Source organism: Neoarius graeffei, chromosome 6 (assembly GCF_027579695.1).
Source record: "Neoarius graeffei isolate fNeoGra1 chromosome 6, fNeoGra1.pri, whole genome shotgun sequence".
NCBI lineage: Eukaryota > Metazoa > Chordata > Actinopteri > Siluriformes > Ariidae > Neoarius > Neoarius graeffei.
The window spans coordinates 47,334,410-47,357,734 of NC_083574.1; the positions used below are offsets into that span (position 1 = coordinate 47,334,410).

At 42.0% G+C, this 23,325-nt stretch overlaps 1 protein-coding gene across 4 annotated transcripts in view; it reads right to left on the reverse strand.

The window, feature by feature from the left end:
- mtss1la (MTSS I-BAR domain containing 2a) overlaps window positions 1-23,325 on the reverse strand; it is an 89,762-nt gene that overhangs the window by 64,581 nt on the left and 1,856 nt on the right. For all 4 annotated transcript variants that reach the window (XM_060923735.1, XM_060923734.1, XM_060923733.1 and 1 more), the window contains exons 2-3: window positions 14,360-14,421; window positions 13,919-13,992 (exon numbers count right to left, since the gene is read on the reverse strand). In XM_060923735.1, the coding sequence (XP_060779718.1) occupies window positions 13,919-13,992; window positions 14,360-14,421 (136 nt within the window). The remainder of the gene's footprint in view (window positions 1-13,918; window positions 13,993-14,359; window positions 14,422-23,325) is intronic.

Genomic DNA, 23,325 nt, shown 5'->3' on the forward strand with positions numbered 1-23,325 from the left:
TGGGAGATTGCAACTTGTACTCTAGGTTGGGTCATACCAAAGACCATCATAAAAATGCTACCTACTGCCATCTTGGGAGGCACACCACAATACAGATGTAAGAATGGCATCAAACTCTTGCGGTTACCAGAGGACTAGCCCCCCCACTGTAACCCTATCTGTATAGGCGAGAGGCTGAGGGCTATAAAAACAGAGATTGGCACTGCCCAATGCGCCTTAAGGGCCTGGTTAATACTGGGATGACAGAATGCCTGGGAAGACTGACTATGACACAAACAGCAAAAAGTTTGTCGTTATGAGAGAGCGGAATGTAAGTCTGGACTTGCTGATGGGTCCTGGGATTTTACAGAGTTACAAATAAACCCTTTATTATCCTTCCACTTTTCTGGCAGTATGAGATAGCTGAATTTAAACTTGTAGACAGATACGTGCAGATGCTGCATCTCTGTGCAAATTAAACAGTTTACTTAGGACACTTAATATGTTTTGTGACATGAGCGAAGCATACTAAGTGAGAAGCTTAATCTCCTGTGCCAATTCTCACCCATGCCCTACACTCCAGATGGCTGTTACAGATAGATGCCATCTGCCAGTCCAGAGCACCAGGAAGATACGCAGCACACACACATACATGCTGACACAAATGTGCAGAAAGTCAGACCATGTGTCAAAGCAAGGTAAAGAGGATTACACGTCTCTGCATCACGACTACAATATTACACTGAAGTGCCTTACGTACATGCTTGAAAGTTTGTGAAACCTTTAGAATTTTCAATATTTCTGCATAAATATGACCTAAAACATTATCAGATTTTCACACAAGTCATAAAAGTAGATAAAGAGAACCCAGTTAAACAGATGAGACAAAAATATTATACTTGGTCATTTATTTATTGAGGAAAATGATCCAATATTACATATCTGTGAGTGGCAAAAGTATGTGAACCTCTAGGATTAGCAGTTAATTTGAAGGTGAAATTAGAGTCAGGTGTTTTCAATCAATGGGATGACAATCAGGTGTGAGTGGGCACCCTGTTTTATTTAAAGAACAGGGATCTATCAAAGTCTGAGCTTCACAACACGTTTGTGGAAGTGTATCATGGCACGAACAAAGGAGATTTCTGAGGACCTCAGAAAAAGTGTTGTTGATGCTTATCAGGCTGGAAAAAGTTACAAGACCATCTCTAAAGAGTTTGGACTCCACCAATCCACAGTCAGACAGATTGTGTACAAATGGAGGAAATTCAAGACCATAGTTACCCTCCCCAGGAGTGGTCGACCAACAAAGATCACTCCAAGAGCAAGGTGTGTAATAGTCAGCGCGGTCACAAAGGACCCCAGGGTAACTTCTAAGCAACTGAAGGCCTCTCTCACATTGGCTAATGTTAATGTTCATGAGTCCACCATCAGGAGAACACTGAACAACAATGGTGTGCATGGCAGGGTTGCAAGGAGAAAGCCACTGCTCTCCAAAAAGAACATTGCTGCTCATCTGCAGTTTGCTAAAGATCACATGGACAAGCCAGAAGACTATTGGAAAAATGTTTTGTGGACGCATGAGACCAAAATAGAACTTTTTGGTTTCAATGAGAAGCGTTACGTTTGGAGAAAGGAAAACACTGCATTCCAGCATAAGAACCTTATCCCATCTGTGAAACATGGTGGTGGTAGTATCATGGTTTAAGCCTGTTTTGCTGCATCTGGGCCAGGACGGCTTGCCATCATTGATGGAACAATGAATTCTGAATTATACCAGTGAATTCTAAAGGAAAATGTCAGGGCATCTGTCCATGAACTGAATCTCAAGAGAAGGTGGGTCATGCAGCAAGACAGCAACCTTAAGCACACAAGTCGTTCTACCAAAGAATGGTTAAAGAAGAATAAAGTTAATGTTTTGGAATGGCCAAGTCAAAGTCCTGACCTCAATCCAATCGAAATGTTGTGGAAGGACCTGAAGTGAGCAGTTCATGTGAGGAAACCCACCAACATCCCAGAGTTGAAGCTGTTCTGTACGGAGGAATGGGCTAAAATTCCTCCAAGCCAGTTTGCAGGACTGATCAACAGTTACCGGAAACGTTTAGTTGCAGTTATTGCTGCACAAGGGGGTCACACCAGATACTGAAAGCAAAGGTTCACATACTTTTGCCACTCACAGATATGTAATATTGGATCATTTTACTCAATAAATAAATGACCAAGTATAATATTTTTGACTCATTTGTTTAACTGGATTCTCTTTATCTACTTTTTGGACTTGTGTGAAAATCTGATGATGTTTTAGGTCATATTTATACAGAAACATAGGAAATTCTAAAGGGTTCACAAACTTTCAAGCACCACTGTACACACACACACACACACACACAAGTTTGTCTTACTGTCCTTCTGAGGACTTTTAATACAGCTAAGTGATGTTAAGCCTACACTTAAATCTAACTCTAATCTCAGTAAGCAAAAAGAAACTTTTGACTCTTTTATTAGCTCATCCGGTCGACAGGTGATGAGCTTATCCCATCATGTGTTGTCTGTCGTCCGGCATCGTCCGCATTCCACGAAAATCACTTCTTCTCTCTCAATTCTTCACCAATTTTTATTCTTTTTGGCAGGAAGGTAGGTCTCCCAGGGTGCATATAGCTTCTACCCAAATTTGCATAATTTCAATTAATAATGAAGATATGGAGTAATTAAGGCCTAACGAGCAGTTTCCACACAAATCACTTCTTCTCCCTCAATGCTTCACCGATTTTGATTCTTTCTGGCATGAAGGTAGAGGTGCCTAGGGTGCATATAACTTCTACCCAGATTTGCTTAATTACAATTATCAATGAAGTTATGGACTAATTAAGCCTTGATAAGATAAGATAAGATAAGATAAGATAAGATAAGATAAGATAAGATAAACTTTATTCGTCCCTCAGTGAGGAAATTTACATGTTCCAGCAGCTCACAGACAGAAAAGGGTCAGGAATGGACAGTAACAAAAAAAAAAAGAGTGCAATAAAAGTATAAAAAAGTAGTAAAAATAAAATAAATAAAAACGGGCAAAAAACACAGGCCATGTATGTAGTGTACACAACAAAAATAAGAAACTTAAGAACTTAAATAAAAATATTACTTCACCTGAAGTAGCAATATTGCACTAATAAAATACTGGCAACTGAAATAGAAATAGAAATATTGCCCTAGGTCAGGGGTGTCAAACCTGATCCATAAAGGGCCATGTGGCTGCAGGTTTTCATTCCAGCCATGCAGCAGCACACCTGACTTGGCTCATTCAATCAACTGAACTGTCTTCACACAGTCAAATACTTGCAGCCACACCCACCCTTGATTAAAGGGTGGGTGTGTCAGTTGATTGAATAAGCCAAATCAGGGTGCTGCTGCATGGCTGGAATGAAAACCTGCAGCCACACGGCCCTTTATGGATCAGGTTTGACACCCCTGCCCTAGGTAGTCAACGTTATTGCACAGCATAATATAACTAATGAGGATGGAATATGTGAGTAAAGTAATCAATAAATGACAAAAAACACAGGCTATGAACATAATTATACACAACAATTATGAGAGTGAGACATGATTAAGAAAATACTTGCAAATGAAAAGGATATTGTCCCAAATACTAATATTATTGCACAGCATAAGTAGAAGATGGTGATGAGATGCAGAATAAAGTGACAAAGTGACAAAAAAGTGATAGTGACATGAGAAACAGTGCTACATTAAGAAACAGTGTTACATTAATGAGCAGTTCACCAAAAATGGCTTCTTCTCAGTCAATTCCTCGCCGCTTTAGATTCTTTCTGGCAAACAGGTCGGTATTCCTAGGGTGTATATAGCTTCTATATGTACTGTATCTTGTATATAGTGTATATGTTAGTTAGGCCCTTAGCCCACAGATGAGCATAGGCCATCGACGACCCTCCGCCAACGAACTCGGTTCTGGGCTTCTTTTGCTGCTTCACTCCAGGTGATCCCATGCTGTCTCAGTTCTGCTTCAGTGTCTCGCCTCCAGCTGTTTCTGGGTCTGCCACGTTTTCTCTTCCCCTGCGGGTTCCAAGTCAGGGCCTGGCGTGTGGTGCTGGATGATTCCTTCCTGAGTGTGTGCCCTATCCAGCCCCACTTCCTTCGCAGAATCTGCTTGGCCACTGATTCCTGTCCCACCCTTTGCCACAGGTCTTCATTTCTGACTTTGTCAGGCCAGCGTATCTTGAATATGCGCCTCAGACAGGTGTTCAAAAATGTCTGGATCTTCCGCAGCATAATTTTTGTAGTCCGCCAAGTCTCACACGCATAAAGCAGAACCGATTTTACATTTGAGTTGAAAATGCGGAGCTTGGTCTTCATGGTAATCTCCTTAGAAGTCCAGATGTTCTTCAACATGACAAAGGCTCCTCTCGCCTTTCCAATTCTAGCAGTGACGTCTCGGTCGGTGCCTCCCAGATGGTCAATCACACTCACTACGTTTACATGCACATAGAGAGAATCGAATTTCTGCCGTTGCTCGACTGAAATCGAAGTTCAAAATGCCATGTATACACCTTAATTTGGCTGAAATTGAACCGAACTTGATTTGTCGGAATCGAGCTACACGACCTAGTTTATGCGATTTCTGCCGAGCTACTTTGTGCATGTACCGTATACCCTATCGAGCTAGTTGTCGAGCTACTTCTGGAAGTGACGAGTGACGAGACCACAAGCGGGAAACACAACAGCCTCGGTTGGCATGACAACAGTAGTAGCGAGCAGCAGAAGAGGTCAGGAGGAACAAACGAAGAAGAGAAAATGGCGATGTAGAGCTCTCTGAAGTGTGGGTGGAGCACAGAGGACGGCAGGACAAAGCTTCTGGTACTAATAGGCTTTTTATTGTCAGACTTTTATTCTTGAGAGAAAAAACCACACACACGCGCGCGCTGTGTTCTAGTCCCGGGATGAGCTGTCCCTTCTGCTCTCCCTCTGCCTCCTTAAATAGCGCGCGGTTACTGGGAAGACACACAAACACAGGTTAATCACCGTCAGGTGAAGTGATTCTGCCACTCACCTTCCCTGGCTCCGCCCTCCTGTCGCAGACCGGCGCTTGACCACGCCCCCACTGCTACAGGCAAGCAGAAACGTGCACTTCTGGAGCAGTGAGGAGACAGACTTCATGCTCATTCAGCTTAAGGAGTTGAATATATTAAAATTCATGGACGGGAGAAAAACGCGCAATGGAGAACACGGAACTGATAACTTTGTTTACACTCTTGAATAGCTCTTCTTCATGACGACAACCGGAAGTGTACCAACACGATGGGGCGTGTTGCGCCACCTGTGGCTCGGGTGCACAATGCACCTCACACAATAGCCTGATTTCAGTTGTGTGCATGTAGGACTGGATTTCTCTGGCACCCTGCTGGGACCTTCAGCTCGATTACCGACAGCAGCTCGATTTGGATGTGCATGTAAACGTAGTCACTGTATATAGCTTGCAACATTTATTGCCCAAGGTGGCCCACTTTAGATCATTCCTTCTGGATTAGACGGGGCCGGAGTGAGCTACGCCGTCATTAACGGTCTCGTTATTATTTCAATGGATGCCAAATGTCCCCACAAGGTCAAACCTGTCAGATACTCCTGTCCTTGTGTCGACATTTGGTCCCCACCAAGATATAAATACATGGCCTCACACACACCTCAAGCAATATCTAAGCACCAACTTGGAAGATACTAACAGCCCCCAGAGCCATCATTAAAACAATACCCAATTACTATGACTCCTCTCAAACAGAAAGGTCTGAGACTTTCTCTCAAATCCCATACCACATAGAACACATAGCCCTAGATACACATTCAGTGTAACAATAAGTATATATACAGCTATGGAAGAAATTAAGAAACCATATATATATAAATAAAAGATCACAAGGCATCAAAACAATGTTCCCACAGACATGAGAATCTGATCCGGGCCCATGAATGTTATAAAAGCACACAACATTTTGAAAGTGTAATCACAGGCCAGGAGGAACAAAGGCATTCAGTACAAAGCCATTTTGAGTAAATAACCTCCTGAAACATTTGAACATTTGTCCTGTCTCACAAATGTAAACAAACGCAGCTATTCTTAGAGGTCAGGCTCCCAAACATGAGGCGGTCAGAGAGACATCAATCGTTGTGTAGCTCATGCTCTAATGCACTGCTTTCAAACTCTTACATAAAAACCAACCATCACGCCATGTCCATAAATATCACCCTCAGCACGTAGCTGACCACTTCTGCTAGACGATAAATAACGGCTATACTTTTTATTGATCCCCTTTAGCTTGGTAGCTTGATTTTGGGGAAAAATGAAGTAACCCTAGCATCAGGAACACAAATATCAGTTCACCCTTGGCAGGACTTCTCTAAAGCCCACATGGTAGTACAGTTACCTAAGTGTCACTGGCTCCACATCAGGGCGTTTCAACTGAAGGACAAAGTTCATGGGAATTTCACAACACTGACCCATACCCATACTTGGTCCAATACAAATTATTTCACCGTATAATCCAGTTCATTGTTCTGTACAGAGGTCAGGGTTAGGATCAACTCACTCAGCTTAGCTACAGTAGATGGGACTAACACTGGACAGAACCATCATGAAAGTTTCTGATAAATTTAGAAAATCCAACAATGCATACAGTAAAGGATTAAGCCAATTCTAACTAACAATAATCATCCAAAAATGTGCCCTCAATTTTTGGATGTACTTAAAGAACGATCCCAAAGGAACATGGAGTTCTAAAGGCTAGGTTATGCTTGCCTTTAACTATGCCTATGCATACGCAAGATGGCTGCCAGACATATCCTGTGGTCATTTGGAGCATCCTCGGGTATTAACGTGATGCAATATCAGTGTAAATAGTTTGGGCAGCCTTGCACCATGTGGCACCGTGTCCACAAGTGACTAAACAAGCTATCGCTGTGTCTCAAATTGCACGTGTATGTACTCTTTTAAACAGTTACTGAGTGATAGCTATTATGTGAAGCATTTGAACTTTAAATATGTATTATTCAAACCTACCAAAAGATCTGTTTTAGCTTTCTGGATTTTTCTAAACTAGTAAATACTTTTGTATGCAAGATCAAGAGCTGAACCTTGAAAAGGTTCCCTTAGTCAGAGGTTCACTCATGACTGAAACACACACATTAACACAACTCAGAGCACAGGTCAGCATTGCTTTAATCCCCAATATCAAGATCAATCAGCTCATCAAACAAACTGCAACTCGCAATGTGAAATTTACTCTGACTTGCAGTTTGAGTATTATCAGAGAGTACAAATTGTATGAACATGTTCTCAGACATACAACTTCCATGATTCAGAAATCTTCTCAGAGTATCCACGAAGGATACAAAGCAGAGACAGATTCTGACCAAATATAGGCTCAGTGCCCAGAAACAGAGAAACGTCTGGCTGTCCAGAGAGGAGAGTCTGCTCACTGCATGAGGACGGTCGAGACAGAGATGTACATCTTTTAACCCCCAAATTCCAAAATCTGATCCAACTTCAGGGACATGACCCCAATGGAAAGATTACAGATCTTCCTGGGACAGGGCGCACAGCAACACTTGCTTCAAAGTACATGGTCACATGTCACCCCTGAGAGACACTGAGCGACACATCCCCAATCCTACCAACATCTCTCCCTCCCCAAATCAGACCCCACAATCCCTTCTACTATTACTATTGTTACTCGTTATGTTTACTGTTACAGTTCGTCTTCTTTTTTTACTGTCATTATAACCACTGCTATTGGTATTGTTCCTCTTGTTATGGTTACTGAGTGTGACAGAGTGAGAGAGAGAGAAAGACAGACAGACATGCACTAAATTCATCTCATCTCATTCATCTCATTATCTCTAGCCGCTTTATCCTGTTCTACAGGGTCGCAGGCAAGCTGGAGCCTATCCCAGCTGACTACGGGCGAAAGGCGGGGTACACCCTGGACAAGTCGCCAGGTCATCACAGGGCTGACACATAGACACAGACCACCATTCACACTCACATTCACACCTACGGTCAATTTAGAGTCACCAGTTAACCTAACCTGCATGTCTTTGGACTGTGGGGAAACCGGAGCACCCGGAGGAAACCCACGCGGACACGGGGAGAACATGCAAACTCCACACAGAAAGGCCCTCGCCGGCCACGGGGCTCGAACCCGGACCTTCTTGCTGTGAGGCGACAGCGCTAACCACTACACCACCGTGCCGCCCCTGCACTAAATTCATCACACCTTAAAATTTTAAATTCTTTTTTTTTCTACTAAGACATGGCCTAATGGTTAGAAAAGCAGCTTTGGGACCAAAAGGTCACCGGTTTGATTCCCAGGATTAGCATGGGTGAAATGGCTGAAGTACCCTTGAGCAAGACATCTAACGCCCAACCGTTCCCCAGGCTGTTCTGGGTACGTTGTATGTCACTCTGCATAAGAGCGTCTGCTAAATGCCATTAATGTAATGTAAGACAAACAAACCCACTGTGTCCAGTGTAATAGTTAGCATCATGTTCCTATAAGATGTGCAAAGACGCGACAGAGAATTACTTTGTGCCATCAGTGACTAACTGTAATGTTAAATGTGTGTCAGTGGGGAGCTGTGAAATGCAAGCTGTGGCCTGATGGTAGTGTTTTATTGAAAGCACCAGTTCTGTCTATACTTTCAGCTTGCCCATGATTCAGAAAAGGACTGATTGCTAACATTCAATACCGAGGATTAGCAGCTTGGTTTCTTTTGGAGGGCAGAAGAAAGAGGACAACCACAGGATAGCATTCATGTGGTAATAAATTATCTAACCAAATAGATTTAAGGTCAGTAAAAAAAAAAACCTGCAGTGACATCCATCCATCCATCCATCCATCCATCCATCCATCAAGAGCACTGATGTCACTAAGAAATAATTCAAGGCTTCCTAGCTTTAGAGGCCAGTATGGACTGTCCAATTCCCAGAGGACAAAGAAAATTAAACCAGTTCATTGATGCTATAATGATTACATAGACAGCCAGAGGGGCTGGAAGGCAAGTTTTACATTACAGGCATTTCGCATCTTCTCCAGAGTGATGTACACCATACCCAGAGCAGTCTGGGGCGCAATTAGGGGTTAGGTGCCTTGCTCAAGGGCACATCTACCATTCCAGGTGGTCCAGGGAATCAAACTGGCAACCTTTTGGTCCCAAAGCTGCTTCAGTAACCATTAGGCCATGGCTTCCCCTAGTTTTGATTATTTAACTGCAGATGCACATTAGAAGTATAATTTTGAATCATCTAAAGTGTACTAAAAGGACCATTAAACTGCTGTCCTTCAACTTGGTCATTTTCATTTTGACGATGAGAGATTGATTAGAGAGTATGTGACAGATCTGAAAACAAGATGATCTCCAGTGGATTGAGGGCTAAAAGCAAAACATACTTCCGAATTCTGCATCCCAGCAGAAAAAGCTATTCCACTATGTTACTCAAAATCTTTACGGTGACACAGTGTCTTGAATCAGTAAACACCCCTTGTATAAGTGGTATAGCCTGAAATTGGACTGAATTTATGTCATGCCAATCAATCAATCAATCAATCAATCAATCTCCTTTATTTAACCAGGTAAAAAAAAAAAAACTCATTGAGATTAAAATCCCTTTTCCAAGAGTGACCTGGCCAATAGGGCAGCATAAACAATATTACAATAAAAATTATAACAATAGACAAAAAATACAAAACTACACCTGAGGTAACATTACAAATGATTACAGATAAAACAAAATTCAGTTAAAATGCTAAAAGTTCAAAGTTAACATTTCAATTAAAAACAAAAAAATTTTATTTAAAAGCAAGTGCATTGTACAAGAGACATATTTTCTCTATCTTTTATAATGGATTTAAATTCACCCAGGTTTATCGGCTTTGACAGTTTCAAGTCCTTTTGTAAATTGTTCCAGGACGAAGGAGCAGCATATTTACCTCTTTACCCCTTAAAGCAGTTGCTACAGCCACCCTTGTATATGTATATACTGTTCACCCTTGGAACATATTTACAAGAAAAAAAAGTCTAAAGACAAGGTTTTAGACAAGGCGTCACATGTCGTCATTAAAGAAAGCACAACTTTATTCATCACACACTTGTGAAATTCCTCTCTGCATTTAACCCATCTGAAGCAGTGAACACACACGTGAGCAATGAGCACACACACATACCCAGAGCAGTGGGCAGCCATGCTAACAGCGCCCGGGGAGCAGTTGGGAGTTCGGTGCCTCGCTCAAGGGCACCTCAGCCATATTAACCTAACCTGCATGTCTTTGAACTGTGGGGGAAACCAGAGCACCCGGAGGAAACCCACGCGGACACGGGGGGAACATGCAAACTCCACACAGAAAGGCCCTCGCCGGCTGCTGGGTTCAAACCCAGAACCTTCTTGCTGTGAGGCGACCGTGCTAACCACTACACCACCGTGCCGAGGTTTTAGACAAGGCGTCTAAAACCTCAGGGTAAAGAGTTAAAGGCCTTTTTTTTTCCTGAATCTGTTCTCACTCCAGGGACTAACATCTGTAATGTGTTAATAGAGCGCAGGCCATGTCGATTTTGTTTCAGACGCAAGTATGATAAGGAGAAGCTAGCCCAAGAACAGATTTATAAACAAACATCAACCAGTGTGAAAGTCTGTGAACAGACAGAGAGGGACAATTTGCTGTGTTATACAGAGTACAATGATATACAAGATTGCCGCAGCCGGTGATAAAACGTAAGGCATAGTGATAAATAGTGTCCAATTTCTTTAAGTACTGATCAGGTGCATTCATAAAGAGTAGATCCCCATAGTCCAATAAGGGCATAAAACTTACTGAAAACAGATGTCTCCTAGCCTGGGGTGAAAAATTTCTAAAAAGAAAACCCAATTTAAGTTTCAGTTTTAATACAAGTTTGTCGATGTGTAACTTGAATGTCAGGGACTCATCAATAATAATAATACCCAAATACTTATATGATGTGACCCTTTCAATTACAACACCTTGAGCTGTTAAAATTTTAGGAAGGATAGATGGCAGCCGTTTCCCATTTGAAAATAAAACAAATTAAGATTTATCTGCATTTAAAACTAGCTTAACACGAGTCAAATGAAACTGAACAACATCAAAGGCAGACTGCAGATATTCTAGAGTCTGAAATGTCATGAATCTACACTAAAATGTCAGTAATATTAAAGATTTAAATTACAAAGTGTGAAAGTTGTGATTGTATATGTATTCACCCCATTGCAGTGAAACCCTTACAGTAGTCCTGGTTTCACTATTTGCCGTCAGAAACGACAAAATTATTTGAATAGAGTGAACCTGTGTGCACTTAAAGTGACGTGATTTCAATATACATACACCTGTTCTGGGAAGGGCACAATTTGTTAGAGAACATAGCTTTTAAATTTAAAACGTGTGCTGTTTTTTTTTTTTTAAATATTACACTCATTTTATATTAGACTTTTATGTTTAGGGCGGCATGGTGGTGTAGTGGTTAGCGCTGTCGCCTCACAGCAAGAAGGTCCGGGTTCGAGCCCCGTGGCCGGCGAGGGCCTTTCTGTGCGGAGTTTGCATGTGTCCACGTGGGTTTCCTCCAGGTGCTCCGGTTTCCCCCACAGTCCAAAGACATGCAGGTTAGGTTAACTGGTGACTCTAAATTGACCGTAGGTGTGAGTGTGAATGGTTGTCTGTGTCTATGTGTCAGCCCTGTGATGACCTGGCGACTTGTCCAGGGTGTACCCCGCCTTTCGCCCGTAGTCAGCTGGGATAGGCTCCAGCTTGCCTGTGACCCTGTAGAACAGGATAAAGCGGCTAGAGATAATGAGATGAGATGCACTGAAATTTCGTTGTACAGCTGTGCAATGACAATAAAGGCATTCAATTCAATTAATAAAATCAGCATCATGAAGGCCAAGAAGCTATCAAAACCGTTTTAAAACATTTTAGAAAATTATCAATAAAGGGTAAGGCTATTAAAAAAAAAACCAATGCCAAACTCAGAACATTCTGCAAAGCATATCTATATCCGCTGTTATGCAACAATGGCCCGAGGAGGTCATCTGACTAAAGTTAGTGACCGGTAAGACATTAGACAAAGCAGCAACCCAAAGCCGATTAATCCCAATTAAGTCTATTTCAGTTCCAGGCTGTAACATTGCACAATGTTGAACATTTCGGTGTGGGTGAATACTTATGCAAGGCACTATATATCAGTGATTGAACCTCTTAAACTGCAGACCATACAAATGTAAACTCATAATCTGCTCTTAGAAACTGTCTGTGCTCTGACTGGTTTCTACTGGATACCTGAGTTTGGTCTAGCGACTGTATTCAGGTAACAGTCTTGAAAACTCTGGTAACTCATAGTAACTGCCTGTGAATGCATGCTAAATACAGCTGCCTCATGCTGTCACGACATAATTTCTGGAGTTCTATGATCATGTTCCCCAACACAGAGTGTTAAATGAGCTAATAGGATATGGTAAGCAAAGGTAGATGCTAAAATGGCTAAATTGTTTCCATGCCCACAGCTGTGTCTGACCCACATCTTGAAACTGTGCCAATGAAGACTGAATTTATTTGACCTCGTTGAGTCTAAAACACTCGATCAGGCTAGTGGAAAGTTTAATTCTAGCTGATTCAATGCAATCAAGCAGGAAGACTGGCCTGTTAATCACACTGCAAATGGCCAGAAGCCATCTTTTTTTCTGTGAATGTTCAAATTTAGACGGTCCTTCAAAGTAAACTAAAACCAAGCAAAGCCAGTCAACATTCTTTTCTCTGCTGAGTATGTTACAAGTGCATTGTAAGTGCTAAACTCTGCATAATGCACTATTTATAATGTCTAATAGCATGTGGAGACCATAAAGCTGTTCACAGCCTTTAGAGCAAGAGTCACTCGGAAATAGCTTCATCACCATGACAACAATAATTCTCTTTTTTTTTTCCCCAGCCAGCTTTCTCAGGCTACATCCACACGACAACGGCAACGAGATTTTTTTTTTTAAAATATCGCGTCCACATGGGCAACGGATCAGTAAAATATCAGGTACATATGGCAACGCAACGCTTGCTGAAAACGATGCAATACACATGCCACACCTCTACGTGCGCTGTAAGATGGTCCCATTGGAGACACCAGAACAATAGAAGAAGTAGACGCATGCGCATAAACCCCTTCTTCTGTAGCATCAGCCACATAAAGTTTTGATTATTAATCAGTAGCGTAAAACAAAAGACGCGGAAAGAGGAATGAATGGGGGTAGATGGAAGCCGGTACGCCAACATTCTGATATCCTCCAGAATTCTTTAATGGTCCGGAATAAATTGAATGCTACACGTTGATGGATTACTTTGTTCTTATACGCCCTTTTTGAGGAATGTATTGTCGGACTTAAACCAACATCTGAAGAGGTGAGATCGCTCCTTTTTTTTTTTCCTATATTTGCTGGCGGGATTGTTTTTGTTTTTGGAAAGCGCATGGGCGGTGCGCGGTTTGGTACTGCTTCCGCAGTGTTTGGACTAAAGACTCTGCCCTAAGGGCTATTCTCTCACTCGCTCTCTCTCTCACTTTGCACCATTACACAATAAATATTCACAGTGAAAATATTTTGTAAGCGCTTTTCATGAACCAAGTTATAGGATTTGTTGACAACTCGCATCGAGGTCGTTACACTTCTACCCGGCGTGAAGCACTGACAGTCATGTGGTTGTGACATCATCGTGAACAAATCCGGGGCCGTTGCCAGATTTTTCCACTCTGGAACCCGTTCTCAAAAGATTTCGTTTTGGGGCACCCAAAACGCTGGTGCCGTGTGGACGCCAGGCCGAAACGATAAACAATTTTATCAGATTCACCTGAATCCGTTGCCGTGTGGACAGGGCCTCAGACATCTTACCTCTTGTGTTTGTTGCCATATCTGCCACCTTCTGAAAGGCATCCAGGAAAGCAGTTGCCGCCAGTACTGTAGTCCTAAAGAGTGCACAGAGACGTGAACACGGCATAAAGTACTAGCAATGTCATACTACGAGTTGAGTTAAAAAGATGACAAACTATACTGTAACTATTGTCCTACTGTACTGTGACTTTATCACTGCTTTTTAAAATAAGCCATTATGAGGATTTTTAAACTGACATTAAATATCATTCTTATTCTAAAATCATATCCAGCGCTGTACATCATTCAGGACACAACGAGGAACTTTCAAAAGCTCTGAAACCTAAAAAGATGCATATAGTATATGCTTATTCCTTTTTCAAGCATTTATAGCCACTATAATACACCAAGATGTCTAGAAAAGTTGAGCAAAAGTCTGTGATCACTGTGAAAGTTTATCACCTCAGTTGCGAGTGTAGTTTTGTGGCCTTGGCACCGAAGTCCTCCCACACTGGGTACGAGTTCTAGTGAAAAAGAAACAGTATCATGGTAGAGAATTAACAATGACATTAAGTCTATGATCATGTCACATCAAAGCCTGATTTTTATTATCCAAACAGGTATATACACTTCATACACAGCTCAGTCTTTACAGCCAAATAGGAGACACCAAAAAAACTCTTCAGATAAGGAGCAGATGTTTAGGTCATACATAAATGGACTTCCATTCATGCACATTACACACTTATATCAGTTTAATCCAGTGAAGCTAGGCAAAATGTCCCTGAAGCTGTCATCTAGCAAAATCACAGTCAAATAACACTGGGTATAAAGAGTCTTTCAGAGAGAATGCTTCGTCTGTTTATGGTTATTTTTCTCGATTCATGGCCTGCAGGCAATGTACACCAATTTCATGATGCCAATGAAAGACAGATCTGCCTTGTTCAGCAGATGCTCTTCAGACAGAAAGCAGGAAAACGTTAAAACAAGCAGTTACCTATTAAAACCTTCTGAACACACTGTCCAGGCCTAACAGCTTCACTTGTAAAACAGATACTAAAAGCATTCCCAAGAACAAACATCTTCATTAAACATGGGTGTATTTAGCATGCCTGTATTACACGGGACTGAAAATGGTGGAACTGGTGTAGAGAAGTAAGAGTCTCTAATAGCAGTGAACAATAAGGCACATCTTCCAAAGATTTCATATAATCTCTGTCCTGGAGGCGACTGAAAGGAAATTATCTGAACACACCCAGTTTCTCGGTGAGTTACATACAAAAGTGACTATCTTGCATTGTCCTGGTATTATCTCATCTCAGGATCCAGAGCAAACTGGTTGTATTAAGTAGATAAACACACACACACACAGTATATTTATTAAGGTTACCAGGTTAAAAAAAAAAAGGTTAATAAATAGTAGAAAATTAAATTTTTAAAAATAAATTACACACAGAGTGATCTTTTCAGCTTTGAGCAATGTGGCTGAGCTGTGACTCGATCTGTTTTCTTTAACCTAACCCAGGCTTAAAAAATAGGTACCCTATGGGTATATGTGGCTACTGCTTATAAATAAAATTGTTTTCTGATACCATGTCCATACAGTAAATACAGCTTATTTTATATATTCTATGCGGCGGCACGGTGGTGTAGTGGTTAGAACTGTCGCCTCACAGCAAGAAGGTCCGGGTTTGAGCCCCGTGGCCGGCGAGGGCCTTTCTGTGTGGAGTTTGCATGTTCTCCCCGTGTCCGCGTGGGTTTCCTCCGGGTGCTCCGGTTTCCCCCACAGTCCAAAGACATGCAGGTTAGGTTAACTGGTGACTCTAAATTGACCGTAGGTGTGAATGTGAGTGTGAATGGTTGTCTGTGTCTATGTGTCAGCCCTGTGATGACCTGGCGACTTGTCCAGGGTGTACCCCGCCTTTCGCCCGTAGTCAGCTGGGATAGGCTCCAGCTTGTCCGCGACCCTGTAGAACAGGATAAAGCGGCTAGAGATAATGAGATGAGATGAGATATATTCTATGAGGCAGTAGCCACAAAAACGAAGCGTAATCCAAAAATGAACAATTTAAAAATCACAGAAGTAAAATATAACAAGTGTCTGTACTTTATATTATTCTACTCTTACCTCTTACAGTTTTCGAAACTGAAACCTCCGAACTGAGTCTGACATATACATGCTGTCGCCATGACCAAAACTCTTATTTTCCAGAAATGGCCCGACGCTAGAGCTCAATGGTTTCAATACTCTTTTCGACAACTTCTCATAACAACTCGGAAGTGCGTCACATCTACATCACACGTGGGACCACTGACTGAAGAAGGCAAGGAAAGGGGGACAACCTGGAGTATATTTTAAAACAGGAATGCACTTTCCCTCGGTAATAAGCATAAACATGTCTGAAAGCAATTTCTTTAGTCTAGTCCATTTATTTCGAACGGTGAACCGAATTGTGTACACTCACCGGTCATTTTAATCGGAACACGTGTATGCGTATGCGCAATGCACGATCGTTACACTCATTCTCACATTACGATGACATAGTGGCTCCTGCCTCTATGTGAGGCAGTAGCCACTAAAAGGGTGTGAGAGTGCATGACTACACTGTGAAATAGGGTTACAGTAGGAGTCCATTTCTGTCCTCTAAGGTACAATCTACACTAATGTACCCCCTACAGTGCATTATTAGACCTCAAGGTAATTATGTGTACCTTTTTAGGGCCAAAAAGGTACATATATGATCCCAAGCAGCATATAAAAGCTACAAATAAGTACCTTTGAGGGTACTGCCCCAGTGCCAAGCCGTTGTACTCGTAAAGGTACAATAATGTACTTTATTTTCTGAGAGTGTAGCTCATATTTTCTTTGGATTAGCATGAATTAGCAATTAGTGTTAGAAAAAAAAGAAAACATAAGCAAAAAAAAACATGGCATCTCTTCTGAGGTTTGCTAAAACAATCCAGCATGTTTGGTCCTGTGAAGGTCTTGAATTAGACATTAGTCTAATGTCATATCACTGCCACGCAGCACATTTCCTGCTGCAGCTATCACCACGTCCATTGTCACAGCCACAGGTAGCTAATTAGTTTTCCTGCCGTGTGGAGCTAAAAGCCATGCAGAGACTGAAACAGATCAAGAAGAGAGGATGCTGCAGTTTAAGAACTGCCCATAGTCCACCAAAATCCAGAACCATTCACTTTCTGAGGAGGAAATCTATACAGCATCCATCCATCCATTATCTGAAGCCACTTATCCTGTTCTACGAGGTCGCAGGCAAGCTGGAGCCTATCCCAGCTGACTACGGGTGAGAGGCGGGGTACACCCTGGACAAGTCGCCAGATCATCACCGGGCTGATACACAGAGACAACCAACCATTCACACTCACATTCACACCTACGGTCAATTTAGAGCCACCTGCATGTCTTTGGACTGTGGGGGAAACCAGAGCACCCGAAGGAAACCCACGCAGACACGGTGAGAACATGCAAACTCCGCACAGAAAGGCCCTCGCCAGCCACTGGGCTCGAACCCAGGACCTTCTTGCTGTGAGGCGACAGTGCTAACCACTACACCACCGTGCCACCCATCTATACGGCAACATTCGTTTATTTTGCTGACACATATGCCTATTATTACTAACACGATCTGAAGCATCTATCACAAGATCACAAAAAGAAGAAATACTAATCCTACTCTACAGCATTCTGTTTTTAGGAATACGTTTAATGGTTGTTTGGTATGTGGGTTTCCTTATACCACATTCAACTTTTGTATATCATAATAGCTCTGTGCATATTATGCCTCCATGTTAAATCGCCAAATCACTGTATTAAATGCGCTCAGTCTAATATTATTTATTGTTTATAAAACCTAGTAAAAGTAAAACAGGGGCTTGTACGGTCTCATAATAAACCAATTATGTGTCTGAACATCATGTTATTTAATAAAGAAAAACCTATAATCACTGATGTGGTGAAACTTTCTGTAAGGAGATGTTTCTCGTATTTGGAAGTCTAAGAACCTGCATTTTTTTTTTTTTTTTGCCTTATAAACTTCAAGAGAAAGTAGAGAAATGACTGTTTACAGCAGATACAACTTAAGTCATAACAGGAACATTCCACAACATTACTATAAAGTAACTATAAAGTATAGTATAGTACAGTACATGTAAATGTAGCGTATAGACTACTACCATGATTGGAATCATCTACACTCACCAGCCACTTTATTAGGAACACCCATCCACCTGCTGGTTTATGCAGTTCTCTAATCAGCCGATCCCTTGACAGCAGCACAGTGCATAAAATCATGCAGATACAAATCAAGAGCTTCAGTTAATGCTCACTCCAAACATCTCATCTCATTATCTGTAGCCACTGTATCCTGTTCTACAGGGTCACAGGCAAGCTGGAGCCTATCCCAGCTGACTACGGGCGAAAGGCGGGGTACACCCTGGACAAGTCGCCAGGTCATCACAGGGCTGACACATAGACACAGACAACCATTCACACTCACATTCACACCTACGGTCAATTTAGAGTCACCAGTTAACCTAACCTGCATGTCTTTGGACTGTGGGGGAAACCGGAGCACCCGGAGGAAACCCACGCGGACACGGGGAGAACATGCAAACTCCACACAGAAAGGCCCTCGCCGGCCACGGGGCTCGAACCCGGACCTTCTTGCTGTGAGGCGACAGCGCTAACCACTACACGACCGTGCCGCCCACTCCAAACATCAGAATGGGAAAAATTGTGATCTCTGTGACTTCCACTGTGGCATGGGAGTTGGTTCCACATGTTTGAGTATTTCAGAAACTGCTGATCTCCTGGGGTTTTCACACACAACTGTCTCTCGAGTTTACACAGAATGGTGTGAAAAACAAAAAACACTGAGTGAAGCGACAGTTCTGTGGGTGGAAATGCCTTGTTGATAAGAGAGGTCAGAGGAAAATGGCCAGGGGTGGGTTTCCCAAAAGCATCGTAGCACAAAGATCATTGTTAAATGGTAGAGCCAGCATCACAATGAACACTCTCTTTCCTAGTTAAGATGCTCTTAGCGTTAAAGGGCATATCACGGGTAAATTCAGGAGCAAGAGCAATGTAATTCTCGTATTTTATATTAAACTTTGGTCAAATATCTGTAACATTCTGCATTCTCTGCAATTTTTTTACCTTGAGCAATACCAGAAAAATTCAGTTGAAATCAAGCCATTTGAGGCGAATTGGTCCGCCTCTGAAAAAACTTGGCATTTGAATTTCCCGGGAAACATTGATTTTCGTGACGTCATCTGCGGGACGCCTCCCTCTGAATCCTACGTCAGCGCTGGTTTGTTTATGAGAAAATGACCTGGTGGTTTTCTGCAAATTTCTTCAACGTTATCGCGTAATTATTAAAATGGTTAATAGATGTATCGTCGGAGGGTGTAGCAACACCAATCTTGATGGGATTAGTACTCATCGTTTTCCAAAAGACCCGACAATGAAAGAGAAATGGGAGCGCTTGGTCTACACAGGCTGTGCACTGAAACCGTGCAAAGCTCTCTCAGCCTGCTGGCGCTTCCGCAGGTGACGTCACGAATCTGGCTCCAGACTCCCTTGGGATTTTTCCAGACGCGTTTTGTTATTTTATTTTTTTCTGCTGTAGACAGATGGCCTTGTGCAAAATTACCCTTCTGGATGAGTGTGTAAAGGGACATACTTTCATATATATAAAAAAACGAAATTGGTCCAGAATATGCCCTTTAAGAGGCTTTTGGGAAACCCGCCCCAGATTGGTTCAAGCTGTCAGGAAGGACAGAACAACTCATATAATCACTCTTTACAACTGTGGTGAGCAGAAAAGCATCTCAGCACGCAACAGCAGAAGACCACATTGGGTTCCACTCCTGCCAGCCAAGAACAGGGATCTTAGAATCAAGAACAAGTTCCTATTAAAGTGTATCATTTAATTGCAAAACAAGAAATAGACTAATCCCATTCTAAACCATTCTGTTTCCATGAAGAGGTTTTAAAGGTTTTGTTTAAATATAACTGATGAATACGAAGGTTAGGGACCTGCCTGGCTGTAGATCTCTCATGAGCAATGTCATATACTGACAAATGCAATAAAATAATAAACTCTCAATTCAGTCCCATTATGAAACTGCAGGTGAAAATATAACGCAACCACAAATTGGATAGTATCATATCTATGACAGTCTATAAAGAAAATGGTGGAAACTCCATTTCTCATTGGGCTTTCCTTACACTAAGGAGAAAAAGGCCTTCAATACTTTTGGTATCTCTTAGCCTGGCTAACGCGACTTCAAAGCTCTCCGAGCATTTGGTCTGGCCAAGCTATTAAGCCAAACCGTTTCCCAGAGCCCATGGTTGACCCGCCTCCCTGAAATGCCTCAGTTTGCTACTGGTCGAAGCCAGAAAAGGCTGTGACGAAGCTTAAACCAATCACATCACTCTTTCCTCTGACGTATGTGACGCGACGGAAACTGCTTGAGTAACAGGAAGAAGATAAATACCTCCAGGGCTGCTCTTTGCTCCGTTTTCAATGAGAACTTCCCGTTGAATGCTTTCAATACAGCATCTACCGCTGTGTTAAAGGCTTGCTGCTGCTCCATGTTCGTGATGTGAATGAAGCGCTTCCGGCATAGATTCTGTAAACAATCTATGGCTTCCGGTCGCAGTTCTACTACGTCACTGCCTTGAACATGCCTCTACCCAGGGCCGTTGGAGATGCTCAAAGTTGATTGGTTCCCGATTTTTCAGGAGCTTGGAAATGCTGTAGATAGCCTGCCTGGCCAGACTAAGCTCGGAACAGGCCCTCGTGTTGCGTCACGCTTAGAATGGGCGGGCCCAGGCTAGGTATCTCTAACAACGCCACTCACTCCCCTCAGTCTCTTTCAGGATGTTAATGTGCCACATGTCAGAAAAGCAGCACACTGCCAACCCTGAGTCTCTGCCAAGACCAAGCCCTCATATATTGTATCTGTGCTGGTTCCAAGCCCAGGAAGTTCACTATATGATGGCATTCAAAGTGGCAATACCAGTGATTCCTGACAGGGCAAAAGCAGTGTGAGAGCATAATCACCATGTATCAAATGCTACACACACAGCTACTGTGTTCTGGTCCAACAAAGCAATGACTTGGCAGACTACCCTAAAATCTGCAACTCCTGTAGGATCTTATGAGATCCAAATATTTCAAGACTTTTCAAGTGAACTCTATCAGGGACAGCAATTCAGGATTTGGAGACCTAAAAAGTGTTCATGAAAGTCATGCATGTGGGAGGGATGGCTAAATATAACACATCTACTATGTAATATGAGAGTAGGAGGAGAGTAAGGAGGATATGCAGCTGTCTGCGTTTTTGAGTGCAGTTATTATAAGCCCTCAATAACCTCAAGCTACACACCCTGGTAATATTTCTCTCATCACATTGTTGCACAGACTTTAAAAATAATGCTGTTCACATTTTGTTTCTAGGAAAGAACACCAAATATTTGTATCAATCCTTTAAATCACTCATTACCCAGAGAAGTACTTTCCTCCTTCCTGGCAATGAAGTAAATTAAATCCGAGCCTGATAACCTCTAACCCCTAATCAAATAACTCCCTAAAGAGCAGGTTAAACTAGTTACACTATGGTCTAACTAACCTCAGTCTCAGACACTCCACCCAGAAAATATATGGGGTGTCTGATATATTTTTGTACACATTTCTGGCCACAACCTTCAGGATCTTGAAGTCTGCCATCTGATTGGCTCTCCTCAATTCCACGTACGTATACTCGATTCTGTTTGCCAATTTCGAGTTGGAGAACAAACTTTTGACTACTGGGACATTAGAGCAAGATTTAATGGTTGAAAAAAGATTAACAGAATCTCATTTTTAAAAGTTATTAAAGAGTTGTGTGCAAAACACTTAGTGGTAAGTAAATTAGATATCTTTGTGTGTTTGTTAACAGGCCACAGAAACTATCATGTCAGTTAAATTGCTTCTTTCTGTCAAGGTAGGCAATTTTTTTTTGTCCATGTTTATTGACTAAATGTGCTAGATTCTTAAGAGAAACTAGAGGTCTGGTTTGTGAGACTAATCTTAAAATAATTTGTGAGCTTATGTGATGTACATGAAAAAATATATAAACAGACTATATAGGACCCAAATGAATATAAGAAATATTAATTAAACACTAGAAAATTGGCAAAATGTAATATTATTGCTCTGATCCCATATGAAATACTTGAACTCCTGAAAATTTAATAATTTCTTTTCCATCATTATCACCAGATCTATGATGAGAATTTGTCTGGCTTTGCAATCACTAAAGCAAATGGTAGCCTACTCAAATTTTACCACAAATGTAATTTTTTTTCCACTTTGGCCAAACCACCAGTAAGTAGTATGAAAGCCTGTTTCTGCCACTTGAAAAAAAAAAAAATGAAGTGGCATAGTATGTCATAATAATGTGAACATGTCATGATTATGACTTTGTATCTCATAATTATGAGATAATGTCATACTTATGACTTATGTCAGAATAATGATTTACCATTTCATAATAATGGAATGTTTTCTCAAATTATTACTTAATATCTCATCAGTATGAAAACTTAAGTCATAATTATGAGATACTAAGTCAATATGAGATACTAAGGCCCAATCCCAATTCTAATTTCTACCCCTACCCCTCCCCCTTCCCCTCCCTCTTCTCCTTGGCCCTTCCCCTTGAAACTGAGCTACAAGGGATAGGGCTTGAAATTCAACCCTTACGTATTGGGATAGCCCTTCAACGATCGCATACGTCATCGCGTACCTCCGTCAGCGTTTACGTTAGCAAAACGCGACCAAATGCGTCATTGGCTGCGACCAGCCGCTACAGTCAGAGCCAGAACCAGAAATCTCTGCTGGCAGGGTGTGATTTGTTAACTAACACCACTGAATGGGATATCGCTTCGTGCACCACATCCGGCAGAATGAGGTGTCAGAACACTCATGTAAACAATAAAAGCGAGAATAACAGAACAAAACGTACACAGTCAAGCAACCGAAAACAATACTCACTCCCAAAGCTTTTTAGCAGCAGCTTGGATTTCAGAAATCGCTGCTCATTCTCAGCTCGAAAGCGAATCAAGCGGCGTGTTTCCTCTGGATAACAACTTAAAACACGTAAATAATGGAGAAAATACATTTATGACAATCTTTCGCCGCGGGAACCACCATCTTTCTGAAATCCGCATGAAATCTCGCTGAAATCCGCATGGCATTGTGGGAAATCACTCAAACCCCTTCGTTCGGAGTCAGCTCCAGGAAAATCTCCGTTTGGAGGGGTACAGAAGCCCTACCCCTTCCCCTACCCCTCCGCGTTAACTGGGATTGGGATACCCCTACCCCTTCACGTGAACGCGCAAAATGGAGGGGAAGGGCCAA